Source organism: Amphiprion ocellaris, chromosome 18 (assembly GCF_022539595.1).
Source record: "Amphiprion ocellaris isolate individual 3 ecotype Okinawa chromosome 18, ASM2253959v1, whole genome shotgun sequence".
NCBI classification, from domain to species: Eukaryota; Metazoa; Chordata; class Actinopteri; family Pomacentridae; genus Amphiprion; species Amphiprion ocellaris.
Genome location: NC_072783.1, coordinates 3383579 through 3398083, shown reverse-complemented (window position 1 = coordinate 3398083; position 14505 = coordinate 3383579). Strand labels below are relative to the sequence as shown.

General features: G+C 38.6%; 2 protein-coding genes across 2 annotated transcripts in view; one reads left to right on the top strand and one right to left on the bottom strand.

Moving 5' to 3' along the window:
- tubgcp2 (tubulin, gamma complex associated protein 2) overlaps positions 1 to 12863 on the top strand; it is a 13570-nt gene extending 707 nt beyond the window's left edge. The window contains exons 3-18 of the mRNA XM_023268615.3: positions 164 to 292; positions 765 to 941; positions 1079 to 1238; positions 1344 to 1551; positions 2441 to 2640; positions 3384 to 3573; positions 3667 to 3812; positions 3891 to 4071; positions 4305 to 4485; positions 6353 to 6525; positions 7872 to 8000; positions 8083 to 8203; positions 8280 to 8423; positions 9068 to 9184; positions 10494 to 10657; positions 12537 to 12863. Of these exons, the coding sequence (XP_023124383.2) occupies positions 164 to 292; positions 765 to 941; positions 1079 to 1238; positions 1344 to 1551; positions 2441 to 2640; positions 3384 to 3573; positions 3667 to 3812; positions 3891 to 4071; positions 4305 to 4485; positions 6353 to 6525; positions 7872 to 8000; positions 8083 to 8203; positions 8280 to 8423; positions 9068 to 9184; positions 10494 to 10657; positions 12537 to 12612 (2496 nt within the window). The 3' untranslated portion in view covers positions 12613 to 12863. The remainder of the gene's footprint in view (positions 1 to 163; positions 293 to 764; positions 942 to 1078; positions 1239 to 1343; positions 1552 to 2440; positions 2641 to 3383; positions 3574 to 3666; positions 3813 to 3890; positions 4072 to 4304; positions 4486 to 6352; positions 6526 to 7871; positions 8001 to 8082; positions 8204 to 8279; positions 8424 to 9067; positions 9185 to 10493; positions 10658 to 12536) is intronic.
- LOC111567460 (inhibitor of nuclear factor kappa-B kinase subunit alpha-like) overlaps positions 4653 to 14505 on the bottom strand; it is a 78243-nt gene continuing 68390 nt past the window's right edge. The window contains exon 29 of the mRNA XM_055004490.1: positions 4653 to 5740. The gene's annotated coding sequence lies outside the window, so the exon portion shown is untranslated. The remainder of the gene's footprint in view (positions 5741 to 14505) is intronic.

Genomic DNA, 14505 nt, shown 5'->3' with positions numbered 1-14505 from the left:
CCCCAGAGCAGCCCTAAGGCGACATGCATGATCAGAGCAACACAAATGATGCATACAAAGTAGAAGCCAACATTGAAACTGATTCATAAGTTCACTGTTATGGTGTAAGGCTCTGGCAGTTACTGTGGATATTGTTTCATATCAGCTGTTTTTTCATTTTCAGGTGAAATTAGCCGAGTTCTCTAAAACCCCTGAGGATTTCTTGAGGAAGTATGAAGAGCTCAAGTCCAAAAATGTTCGCAACCTCGACCCTTTGGTGTATCTACTCTCCAAACTCTGCGAGGATAAAGAGGTAATTCATAACTTACACTGCTTTTTATGTGGTTTTGTTTGTTAATAGTTGGTTATCAAACGAATCGATTAGTATCACGAATTTGAAATATTTTTCTGGTTTTATGCATTTGTAAAACTGCTGAAAACGGCACAAAATACTCAAAGTTTGCTCATTTCAAGAAAAATATCTGCCAAAACTTGATTTAACAAGTTTTCTGGAAACTAGTACAACAATTTTGCCACTAGAAAAACAATCCAGATTAGATTAGATTAGATTAGATTGAAGTCTTTAGCTTCAAGTTTAAAGTGCTTTAAATTAGACTAGTCAGTTTTGTAGGAACAGAGTTTTGAGCTTGAAACCAATTCATAAGGCACTTGAAGTGTTCTAGATGGTCAAGCAGAAAACAGACAACCAAGACGTATTCATTTATGTACCCTGGATGGAAAATTCCTGGATGTAAAGTCACATCTTTGTTGCAATATTTTGACAGACGCTCCAGTTTCTGCAGCAGAATGCCAAAGAGAGGTCAGAGTCATCGGCGAACACGACCTCGACCACGACTACCAGTTTCTCTCTGCCTCAAACTAGCACCAAGATTTCCATGCAGGAGCTGGACGAGCTGAGAAAGAAGCTTGGCAACGTGACGGCGAGCTCCAACGCTCCTCTGGTGAGCATTTCTTACTCACATGTGGCAGATCCATGAAGGACGGATCATGATAGTCGATTGAACTACGTCATCTAGCCCTAGCTGATCATTTGAAGCTGCTTGTACTTCATCAGTGTCTGTTTGAATTTTACCGGCAGCCTGCTGAAGTCACACGGAAGATGCTGAGAGACAAACACAACAAGAAGAACCCGACGCAGCCGAACCCAGTGTTTCCTAACTGGGTGTACGACCGTCCCGCTCTGCTCGGAGACTTCATCACCAGCCCGACTCCTGCAGGAGATCCAGCTGTGGCCGTCGGTACGCCTCGAAACTTTCACATTCACCTCGTCTACACCTAATGCTGCATTTATTAAAAGGTTGCATGGGTTTTTAAAACGTGGTGTCGTCGTTGTGTGTGGTCAGGTACGTTACCTCTGCCGACTCAGGAACAAGCTCTAGTTGAGGATCTGCTGTTTGTCCTGATCGGAGTGGATGGACGAGACATCACCGCTCAGCCTGTCCTGGGGAGGCAGAACCGCTCCTTCATTGTTGACTCAACACTGGACATGTCTATCAAAGAGCTGGTCAACAGGATATTACCGGTTGCATCGTATTACTCCACTATAACACGGTAAGAGAGTGAAAACATCACCCAGGTCCTAGAAAGACTGAAAAGCACTGAATAAAAGGCCTTTAAAGGTGTGGAAACATGTTAAATTTCTTATATAAAGGTCTTAACACTCTGTAAGTGCCATTTTGCAGTGTTATTATAATTTAGGAAGTAGTCACTTTTGTTGTTAAAATGCAGATATTAGATAGTGATTGTAAAGTAAAATAGTTAAATTGTTGGACTTAATTGTTACCCTGTGAGGCTTCCGTAGAGCTGTAAATGCAGCCACAAAGAAGAATGTTGTGTTGTATCGCAGGAAATGAGCGGGTGGCGGAGCAATACGGTAGTTTTACTGTTATCGTCGTCATTGTGATGATGTTAGTCAATAAAACATGTAAAACGATCTCCTGCCTCTCCTTTATGAAGTGGTTATGTCAACAAGAAACTGAAGAGAATTAAGAATCGAAACTACAGAACCTGAAAGAGCTACAGAAACTAAAATAACCGCTACACACTGTATTTTAGTTCACAGTAGGTAGTAATGTTACTGATAAACTGTATTTGTCAGTGATTTTCTAAAAAAAAAACTGTCACTTAAAACTCCAATACAATTGTTCCAAGTCTCTGATTTTATGTGAAATTTTGAAGAAATAGGATTTATTTTAATCGTGTAAATGCTTCCATCCATTTTCTGCTACTCAAGATCAAGTTTAATGTGTGTTAAATGATAATATTGGGAATTATTATGATTTAAAGCCTGAATGGAGCAATAAAAGTGTAACATAAATGCCCCTGGTAAATAAATATAGGTCATATCACCCCTTGTGACTGTTACTCAGTAGTTATATATGAATTACATGGTTGTGAATCCTGCAGGAAACCCTGTTGTGTTGCTGTGTTCGTCCTCCAGGTTCATTGAGGAGAAGTCGTCCTTCGAGTATGGTCAGGTGAACCACGCCCTGACGGCGGCCATGAGGACCCTGATGAAGGAGTATCTGATCCTGGTCACTCAGCTGGAGCACCTCCAGCGACAGGGTCTGCTGTCCCTGCAGAAGCTCTGGTTCTACATCCAGCCCACTATGAGGACCATGGAGATCCTGGCGTCTATCGGTAAGAGTCTGAACAGAAGCCTCATGGTTAGATTTTCTATTATTTGTCTCCTACCATTCAAAAGTTTGGGGTCACCCAGGCAATTCCATGTTTTCCATGAAAACTCCCACTTTTATCCATGTGCTAACATAACTGCACAAGGGTTTTCTAATCATCAATGAACCTTTCAACACCATTAGCTAACACAATGTAGCATTAGAACACAGGAGTGATGGTTGCTGGAAATGTTCCTCTGTACCTCTATGGAGATATTCCATTAAAAATCAGCTGTTTCCAGCTAGAATAGTCATTTACCACATTAACAATGTCTACACTGGATTTATCATTCATTTAGTGTTATCTTCACTGAAAAAACTGATTTTATTTTTTAAAAAAGGACATTTCTAAGTGACCCCAAACATTTGAACTGTAGTGTATATTTTGTGTGAAGTCTATTTAAATACTGCGGATTCAATGAGCACAACTTATTCAAAGAAAGCGGCAGTTACTTATTTTAACCACAGGAGGGCGATGTCGACCAGATTTAGGCAGATTACAGCAACAGGAAGCTGGGCTCGGCTGTGTTATTTTATCACTAAATTGATGGAATACAGTCTGAAGGAAACTAAACATAAAGGAAACTGAACATTTCCAAAGTACCTGCTAAATATTTAAAAACATGGATGCAGTCACTCCAATAATTAAATGGTTCGACTGCTGGTGCTTTTGTGAAGTTAAATAACGTCTTTCTGCTGCTACCTCAGCCTCCTCAGTGGATAAAGGCGAGTGTATGGGCGGGTCGACACTGAGCCTCCTCCATGACCGGACCTTCAACTACACTGGAGACAGCCAGGCCCAGGAGCTCTGCCTCTACCTCACTAAAGCAGCCAGCGTCCCTTACTTTGAAATACTGGAGAAGTGGATCTACAGGGGCATCATCAAGGATCCGTACAGGTTCAGCTGCTCTCACAACATTCACTCTAAATGTTAAACGGTTTAAAATGCTCCCAGAAAGCTCATACATGTCTGTATTTTCTGCCTTCACAGCGAGTTCATGGTGGAAGAACACGAGCTGCAGAAGGAGAAGATTCAAGAAGATTATAACGACAAGTACTGGGATCAGAGATACACCATCGTGCAGCATCGGATCCCCTCCTTCCTACAGAAAATGGCGGACAAAATACTAAGCACAGGTGAAAACAAGCACAAAAAACAGGCAAAACATTTTAAGGCAGTCTTTAGACGGTGTGTTTATGTGTGTTATCGTGCAGGGAAATACCTGAATGTGGTGCGAGAGTGCGGCCGGGACGTGACGTGTCCTGATGCTAAGGAGGTTCTGTACACTCTGAAGGAAAGAGCCTACGTGGAACAGATAGAGAAAGCTTATAACTACGCCAGCAAGGTGCTGCTGGACTTCCTCATGGAGGAGAAGGAGCTGGTTTCACGTCTTAGGTGAATATTTGGTGGCATTTGGTGTTTTTCTTTCAACGATGGAGCGCCTGAAAAGATAATACAGATAATACATGTAAAAATAATAACAATATATTAGATATGAAGCTCTTTTTACACTTAAAATACACCAACTGAAGTAAAAACAGAAATAGGTACAATCTTTACATGTGTAGTGATTAATTGATGGTCTTAATTTTCCTTGTAAATCTCGTGTCTGTGCCGTGTCACTTCAGATCCATCAAGCACTACTTTTTGATGGACAAAGGAGATTTCTTTGTGCACTTTATGGACCTGACGGAGGAGGAGCTGAAGAAGCCGGTGGACGACATCGTTCCTCCCAGACTGGAAGCTCTGCTGGAGCTGGCTCTGAGGATGAGCACGGCCAACACAGACCCCTTCAAAGACGACCTGAAGGTGGGTGGAAATAAGACTGCAGTTCTCTGTAGATGTGCACAATATCTGCAACTGTCCAACCATTCACACCCGTACAAGGTGGAGAGCCACTGATTTAGCATCTTTTTCTATCCCACATGGAAAACACATGCATTTCCTGCATAGAATTTATAAAAAGAGTCAGTAAAAACATAACAAAATTTTATGCCTTTTAGTACATATTTCATACATTTCTCCTAAATATTCTATTAAATATGTGCAAGAAGAGTTGATTTATCTTCTTCCTGCACGATTTAGCTTATTTGACAGGTGAGAACAGAACTAGTATGATTCCTCAGCCCACACGTGACAGATTATATGAATACTTTGCACATTTATTTCAACAAAGTCTAATTCTTTTTCATCTTTGTTAGTAACAAGTGAGGAATTTATCCAAATGTCAGATGTGCATTGCTTTTAAATTGTAAAAACTTGCTTTGATCTTCTTTTATGCCTTGAATCTTTCTGGTTTGCGACACAAAATGTGTCAGACGGAAAAGATGTTAAACCTGTTAACAGATGTAGTTGTTGATATTAAGGCTCCATTAATGGTCGCAGTGAAGAGAAGTCATTTGTCTAGACTTTAGACAGACAAATTCAAAGAATAAAGTAAAGCCAATGAAGCCTTTTAGTGAAACAGCTCGGAATAGTTTCGGTGCTGCAAAGAAAACAAAAGGAATGTTTTGTAAAGAGGAATTTCTGGATCCAAACCTCCCAAGTTGGCAGCGTTTTACCAGGACCTCTGGAGCTAATTCTAGGGTTTAGCTTGTCGGCTGTACTTATCTAACAAGAAGGAGATGGCAGTAGCTTAAATATCAAAAAATAAACTGCTGTTACAAACAGGTTACAATAAATTAAAGTCACTTTTTCTTCAAGAAATAGTGGAAGTCTACAAGCGGATAGAAGCAGCTGAAATGAACTTCCTCTGTAGGGTGTCTGGGCTCAGCCTTAGCGACAGGGGGAGAAGCTCAGACATCTGGAGGGAGCTCAGAGTAGAAAAGAGCCAGTTGAAGTGGTTTGGACATCTGATTCGAGGCTTCCTTTGGAGGTTTTCTGAACATGTCTGCCTGAGAGGAGACCCCGGGGTAGACCCAGAACCAACTGGAGGGATTATATATCTCATCTGGCCTGGGAACGCCTCAGGATCCCCAGGAAGAGCTGGAAAGTGTTACTGGGAGGAGGGACATCTGGGATGACCTGCTTCATCTGCTGCCGCCACGAAAATGATTCTTCAGACCTGCAAAAATGGACGGACGGACAGTGAAAATTGGTTAAATATTGATGAGAGCAAACTTCTTCAGCTCTAAATCTTGCAAAGATGGTTCATTTCACCGTGAATTTGACCGTGTAAGTCCTGGTTTTATAGCTCTTCTAAATGAGCTGATTTGCTTAGAAAACCAATGAACTGCTGCCCCCCACCCCCCAGAATAAAACTCTGTCTGCATCGCTGATTGATAATCGAAGCTGTAAATATTACAGTTTAAAACACTGATATGATTGTTCAAACCTGCAAAACTGGATGGATGGATGGTGAAAGTTGTTGAAATATTGATGTCATTAACAGTAGGTATATTTCTGTATCCTTGTTAGCCAATTTGAATGTCCTCTTATAGTTTACACTATTAGACCTGACAGAAGATACGGCCGTCTTTACAGTCACAACTTCAGCAGCCACACAGCTCTCAAAAATGTCGAAGCAATGTTGAGAAACAAAACGAGACAATAAAACATTCAACAGCTCCTCCATTTCTTCATTCACCATCAGTGATCCAGTAACATGAAGCCACTCACTGATCTCATGATTAATGAGTCACAGTTTCACGCTTTCTACCGTCTCCTCTGTCCACAGATCGACTTGATGCCTCATGACGTCATCACCCAGCTGCTGCGAGTCCTGGCCATCGAGACCAAGCAAGAGAAGGCGATCATCAACGCCGACTCGACAGACGCGGCCCTCAGCGGGCTGGAAGCCTTCTCCTTCGACTACATCGTCAAATGGCCGCTGTCACTCATCATCAACAGGTTCAGCAGATCTTATCTCAGCTCTTTTTAGTGCATAGTGCCCTCAAGTTCTCAGTCTGATCGGCCTGGGATTCATTTGAAATAAAGTTTCAAAATTTCAAAACTGTAGTCCACAAACCAGCTACAACCATTTAAAAAATAGGTCTATGTTGATTATAAACAGAAATAATAAGTTCGTAATACTAAAACGACCAGAAAAGAAAGTGGAAGTCACATCAAAAACAGAAAAGAACAAACAGATGATGCCATTTCCAGACAATAATGAAATTAGTTCCGGTTGTAGTGATGATCTTAATGTTATTAACTGTAAAATTCAATTAAGTCATGTCTTCTGGTGTATTACAGTGGATTACAAACCACCTAAAATTAGAATTAGAACTAGGGATCTACAAGTCAATTTTCAAGTTGGAACTCCAATGAAAATGTAAACAAAGCTGTTCGATGCATCACGATATCAATCAGTTCTTCATAAAGTCATGAATACCAACGACTTCCATGCATGTATGAATCATTTTACTAGAAGATAACAGAATATTGTAACGGACTGATATTGTTGTTGATGTTGAGGTTTCAATGTTTATTGTTCAGTTCCAGATTTCCCTAATGTCAGTGAACGTGCCATGTTTAGTTAGCTCACCTCTGATTGGCTGAGAGTCAGCAGTAGAGAGAGCTGGGAACGGCAGCTAATTCTGGAGCTAAGTTATGGGGTTTTTCTAGTTATTCTGGTGTTGACTACGGTCCACAGTAACCTGTGTGAAGGTTCAATAAACCAGCAGAGAACCAGATAAAGTTTCACTCATTCATCACAGAGGGTCACTACAATATGTTGACCTGTTTTTACAACTGGACCCATGTTGGTCGGTGTTTCTTCCTGTTCCCAGCATTTTATTCTAATTTCACTTCCATGGAGACGCTTTCCTTTTCTTCCAAACATCAGAAGAGTCTGACTTACGCTGGGAGCCATAATGAAGGACAAAAAGTTAGTGAATGTAGCACAATCCAAGGTGGAGTACAACCAGAGAATGGAAACAAAGACGTCTGATAGCGCCATGACGACGTATTCATCCGCTCGTCAACTAGTTCCATGTAACCAGTTCCAATGTAATGATGAAATGCCGTAGGTTGATGATGTCGTACACGCCAATATGTGCTGATGACACTGAAGAAAAACGACAGCAGTGCAACAGTCTGATGTGATTTTTCCGATGGAGCACAGAGGAATAAGGGTTTTGATGCACACATGATGATTGATAGGAGAGCAAATTTGTAGGAGTTTGTCGGAAATACAAAAGTCACGCAAGTTGCACGACTAACATGAAGCTGTAATGTTTGTTTCTGTCATCCAGGAAAGCGCTGACGAGGTACCAGATGTTATTCAGACACATGTTTTACTGCAAACACGTGGAGCGGCTGCTGTGCAACGTGTGGATCAGCAACAAAGACTTCAAGGAGTACGCCTTGCACTTGGCCAAATGGTGAGGCCACGTACGATTCCATGTGAATTTCTATGAAAATCAGAGCCTTCAGAATGTCCTCACGCTGTGTTTGAACGACCAGGTTTGCAGCAGCGTTCGCCCTCCGACAGCGAATGCTCAACTTCGTGCAGAACATCCAGTACTACATGATGTTTGAGGTGATGGAACCGACCTGGCACGTCATGGAGAACAACCTGAAGACGGTGAGTGAATCAAGCACTGAGAGCTTTGAAAATGTGTGGTTTTTTCATGCTAAAGGTCTGTGTTCTCTCTCACCAGGCCTCAAACATCGATGACGTTCTTTGTCATCACACGAGCTTCCTGGACAACTGCCTGAAGGACTGCATGCTGACCAACCCCGAGCTGCTGCGGATCTTCTCCAAACTCATGTCCATCTGCGTCATGTTCACAAACTGCATGCAGGTTGGTTCTGATCCTGCACCTCTGATTTAGGTTTGACAGCGTTTTATCAAACCCAAATCCTTCTGATGCTCATATCAAGCTTAGCTTTCATCCTGCTCGCCTCGTTAAGAAGTTTTTCAGGTCAAAAACTTCGGTCAGGCTGTTGACCGAAGCAGCTGCACACGATCGGTTCATTTTGTGCAGAAAAGAATCAAATGACGCTTTAAACGACTCCTTTTATGTGAACAGAGTTAGAAGCAGAAAGCCTGAGTTGACAAAGAAAGTTGAAAACCACCTTTGTGATTCCAGTTAACTCTGTTTTAGTTTTTGTTGAGCCAACAGAAAGCCTGGCTGTGTTGAACTTGCTTCATAGTTCAGCCCTCAGGATGCTCTGATAAGTTAGAAATGCTCTGGGACACCGTGAGCGTTCTGAGTTTTGGTCGTATATAACTCGTCTCTGATCATCTACCTGAAAAGCTAAATATCTTGTTGAACCTTTACATAGTTTTTGCTGTAGTCTAGTATCTCCAGCAGCTACATCAACTTCACGTGTTCAGAAAGACGTCCCTGATCAGAACTTGTCTGTATCTTTGCTCCGCTTGATCGAACACACGACTGAACCTGAAAACGACGCTAGCACTCGTTTTGTTGTGTTTTTTTTCCAGCGCTTCACACAGAGCATGAGGCTGGAGCGTCTCTCTCTGGAGCAGGGCGGCATCGACGGACCTCCGGCTCAGAGCGAACACGCTGAGGAGGCAGAGAAGAAGAGGCTGGCCACGAAGGTATCTACACAACATCCTTTTACTTTGACAGACTTTACACAGCTGTCCTGTTATTAAATAGTAATAATGTGTTTACGTGTCCCAGATGCTTCACAGTTAAATCCTGCCACCTGATGGCGCTTTTGTGTCTGAAATCTGGATTTTAAATTGTCTTTTTCCACCTGGACTACCTACACTGGCATTTTAGCGTATAAATAACCTCACTATGTCCCTGAACTTTAAGAATCTGAACAGTTTGTGGAACTTCTTTTAGGTTTTTCATTTGTCATACAGGAGAAGAGGTGATTAGAGACACAACGGAACTGATCACAAACCAGAAAAGACTGGAAACCACTTGCTCTATCTTATCTGACTTGCTTATGTGGTTTTTAATGTTTGGTATTAATCTGAAATTAACTAAATCTGATAAATAAATTCAATATAATACAAGAGGTCCTCGACTTACACAGACATAAGTCTGTAATACTAAAACAAGAGCAGAAAAGAAATAGAAGTCACATCAAAAACAGAAAAGAACAAACAGATTATGCCGTTTCCAGACAATAATAAAATTAGTGCCGCTTGTAGTGATGATCTTAATGTTATTAACTATTAATTCACTTAAATCATATTAATTCTTCTTGTGTATTACAGTGGATCACAAACCACAAAAAATTAGAATTACAGAGGGTCCTCCACTTACGTCAGAGTTCCGTTCCTACTGATCTACGTAAGTCGATTTTCGCTGTAAGTCAGAACTCCAGCGAAAATGTAAACAAAGCCGTTCCGTGCGTCACGATATCGATCAGTTCTTCATAAAGTCATGAATACCAACGACTTCCATGCATGTATGAATCATTTTACTAGAACAGAATATTGTAATGGACTGATTTCACTTCCATGGAGACGCTTTCCTTTTCTTCCAAGAGAGAAGAGTCTGACTTACGCTGGGAGTCATAATGAAGGGCAAAAAGTTGGTGAATGTAGCACAATCCAAGGTGGTGTACAACCAGAGAATGGAAACAAAGCCGTCTTATAGCGCTGCACGACGACGTATTCATCCGCTCCACTCGTTAACTAGTTCCACCTAACCAGTTCCAACGTAACGACGAAACGCCGTAGGTCGAGGACGTCGTAAACCGAGGACCCCTGTAGAAAGGAAATTGTTCTTGACTGCAGCACTTCATTATTTGCCACCACTGACTAAAGAAAATATTCATAAATTTGATTTGTAAAAAAACTGGGATTGTTTCCAACATTTTGAGCTCGTTGCTTCCTTGAACGCAGCATAATCCGACATATTTGCTTTTTTACCCTTTCGCTGCCTCAGCTTTTAGCCGAACACGCCGACACCATCCAGTCGGATGCAGGATTTGAAGCCACCATCAGCAAGTTCGACAGCAACTTCAGCATGTTGCTGCTGGACCTGCTGGACAAGCTGAGCATCTACAGCACCAACGACTGCGAGCACAGCATGATCAGTATCATCTACAGGTAAATCTGTCAACGGCAAAGCAGATTTTTCAGTGTTTTAATCTATATTTAACTGTGAGAAAGCAAGCTAATGTTTTTCATTAAGTCCCATATTTTGCCCCTTTTTAGGAAATTAATCAACATCTCAGATGTGTGTTTTTCAGCTCTAAATACTTCAAAGATGGTTCATTTCACTGTGACTGTGTAATTGCTGGTTTTATATCTCTTCTAAATGAGCTGATTTGCTTAGAAAACAAAGAACTGCTGCTGTCTCCGCCCCCTTCAGGAACAAAACCCTCTCTGTGGCTATGATTGAAACACTGATAAAATTCTCTTAAGCTGCAATAATTGATTTTTTAAAAAAAATAACAACCAATTAAATGTGCTGCTATTAATAAGAAAACACTACTTGCAGTAGCAAATCAACAACTCTGCAGACTAATGTTGCTCTCCGTCTGCTACATGCTTCAATAAAAACAGATCTTTTTAGCCTTCTACCAGAACCACCTGCTACAATTAATATAATGCCCTTTTATTTATACGTGCTTTCTTTTTAAATATCATTCATATTTATTGTTTTTAATTTTATACTTTATTCATGTTTTTAGGGTTTTTATGTCATATTTTATTGGTTTTATTTAGTAGGTTCATATGTTGCATGAAAGGGGCTATACAAATTAAATTGTTATTTATTCTGATTAATTGTTGTTAAGAATTGTAGTTTTTAAAAACAATAATTTAATGCGAGTATTTTTTCATTTGATAGTTTCTATGATCATCATAACTTCAACATATTTTAGATTTTGAGTGTTTATCAAACAAAAAAAGCTATTTGAATGATAGTTTATGATGTTTACATATTTTTTTGTCATTTATTTAGGAAAAAAATGCTAAAAGATCATTGAAAATTACCTCCTTCATTGTGAATATATGAGCAAATTGTTGATAGCAGTTATTATTATTTAGCTGTCTAAAATGTCCTAATAAGGCGATGATAACTATAATGTTGTTTTGAATTGTTAGGCTTTCCTGCAAATGAAAGCAGCTTTAACCCTGTAAGACCCAAAAAAGAAAAGAGTAATAAAAATACAATAAAACTAAAACATATAAATAATAATAATGATATATAAAGCCAAATCTAGAAAAAAGAGCAATAAAATTAAATAAAACAAAAAATATAAATAATAATGTATATAAAGACAAATCTTGAAAAAAATGAGCAATAAAAATAAAATTAAATAAAAATAAAAACCATGAATAAGAATAATATATAAACCCAAATTTAGAAAAAAGAATAAAAATCAAATGAAATAAAACTAAAACATATAAATAATAATAATAATAAGAAGAAGAATATATAAAGCCAAATCTGGAAAAAAAGAGCAAAAAAATCAAATGAAATAAAACTAAAAAATATAAATAACAATAATAGTAATACATAAAGCAAAATCTAGAAAAAACAGCAATAAAAATAAAATTAAACTAAAAAAATAAATACAATCCATCTATCTAAACCCAAATCTTGCAAAAATTAGCTTTATATATATAAAATAATCTTTAAAAAAGTAAAACATGTATTTTTGCAACAGTGGGTTTTACAAGGTAAAAGGTGACGATACAGACGCCAGAAAATGACAGAATTAAAATTCATGCAATAAACTTTAGAGACAGCTGAGGTATAGAGAGTTTGGTATTTTTCATTACAAGTAACCACAGAATACTTACAATGTTAATATCTTTAATTTTTTAAACATTTTACAGCACTAACGTCCAATTTTTAGAGCTATAGTAACTGCAGTTAGATAAAGCTGATTAAAATCCACTCTAGTTGTAATATCTTACATAAGCCATCGTTTTTTGTTGTAAATATTCTAATATTTTTGTGTAACCGACTCCACAGGCTGGACTTCAATGGTTTCTACACGGAGCGGCTGGAGAGGATGGCTGTAGAGAGAAGTCAGAAAGCAGCAGCGTAGCGTGTTGTCCACTGCTTCTGTGTATTTACTGCAATAACAGTTTGTTTCCTCGTGCATCAGTTCACCTCCCAGATAGAAACGATTAAAAGCAGATCAGACAGGTCCGTGTGTAAATTACATATTATATATTATCAAGTCCTCATGTTTGCTGCCTCATTTGGTCTCACTCCTTCTGGGGAAACTATTGTACCTGTACAGTGGAAATGTATGTTTGTTTGTATTGATCTTCATTAAAACCAGAACAGACTGAATTATTTAGTCCTGATTTGTGCCTCAGTGAGACGCTGTTAATAGAAAAGAAACCTGATTTTCCCGCCTTTTCCCGGCAGCTGTGACTGAATCTAAGGTGAGTGAGTAACCGATGATGTCATCAGTCTCAGATTGTGAGTTAATTTTTACTTTTTTTTTTTTTTTGTTCTTGTGTCACCAGAAACAACAAAGATCTTACAGCCTGAACACTCCCTGGTCAAGTTAGCACATGAAATGTTAAGACTGAGATGTCAAAATAAAAGCATGTAATTTGTTTTTGTTGGCAGATATGGATTAACGTGCATTAATATTAGTAGATATAGGTTTCTGCAGTTTAGCCAAAATAACACGTCTGTTACTGCTTATGCAACAGAAATGTCTCTAATATTTTATTATTGTTAATTATTTTATGGATAAACCTCAAAGAAATCTCAAAATTGACAAATTCATGCAGACTAATTATTTAATTTGATCACTGATTATTTGTGGAGTTTAAGAATAAAAACGTGAAATATTTTCTGACATGTGAACTCTATTTGCTAGTTTCGTAGTTTCTGCAAACAACACTCATGTTTCTGATTGTTGGTCGGACACAAAAAAAGCTGCTTTAAAGTTAGCGTAGAGCGTTTACAGACGTTTTCTGGACGCTGTTTGAGCAATAATGCCAAAAATTCACTGCAGTTGGGACTTAAATGTGAATATTTTCATAGTTTTCTGTGATTTTCAATTCAATATGTTATGATTTTAGGGCCGTTGGTCGAATTTAAAAAAAAATGCAATTTGAGTGCAAAAAAAAGTTTTATAGTTGACTTTTTCAATGTTCATATGTAGCATTAAAGCTAAATATTTTGTGGGAAATATTGTGATTTGGGTCATTTTACATCAAATTTCAAATAATTCATGTACAAAATACTAAAATATTCCGTTGTCTTGTAAATGAGACCAAATCTAAATAAAAACAGGAGAAAAGAATGTTTGAAAGTGATTTTAAAATACCAAATAAGTCTGAAGTTCCTTCTAAAATGCCATTTTTCTCGTCCCACCATCTCAAATAAAACAGTTAAAATTAAATTTCTGAGCCAATCCAGCCTTTGATAGTTTATTACCTATTATTGATGAATATGTTGCAGAAAACAGTAAAAGAGAAGGTTTATTTTTCAAATATTTTGAAGCCCAAACATCCTCCAGTTCTGGAACGATCCATTTATTGTTTCTGCATTCATTGCAATCTAATTTATAGCCAGGTTTCATGAACACTGTGTATTACATTTATTATATTATGTTCATAAAATGCCAGAAATTCGCTGGTATCAGTTTCTTAATGTGAATATTTGCTGGTTTCATAGCTTTCTGTGATTTTAAACTCAACATATTTGGGATTTTGTTTAAATATAGACTGACTTTATTAAGGGGAAATTCTGTTGTTACAGCAGCTGGATATTCAACAAGACAACAGGTAACATAAAAGAATATGAAATAAGATTAAGGATATAGAAAATAGAAAGAGATCTACAGCCTGCACTGACCTGGTTTGATCCTCTGAGAGTCTGAAGCAGGTTTGATTTTGAAGTTTTATTTCCTGGAAATGTAACGACAGCTGCTGCTCTGACGGTGCTTTCCGGTAAATGTGTGAGGCGGAGATAA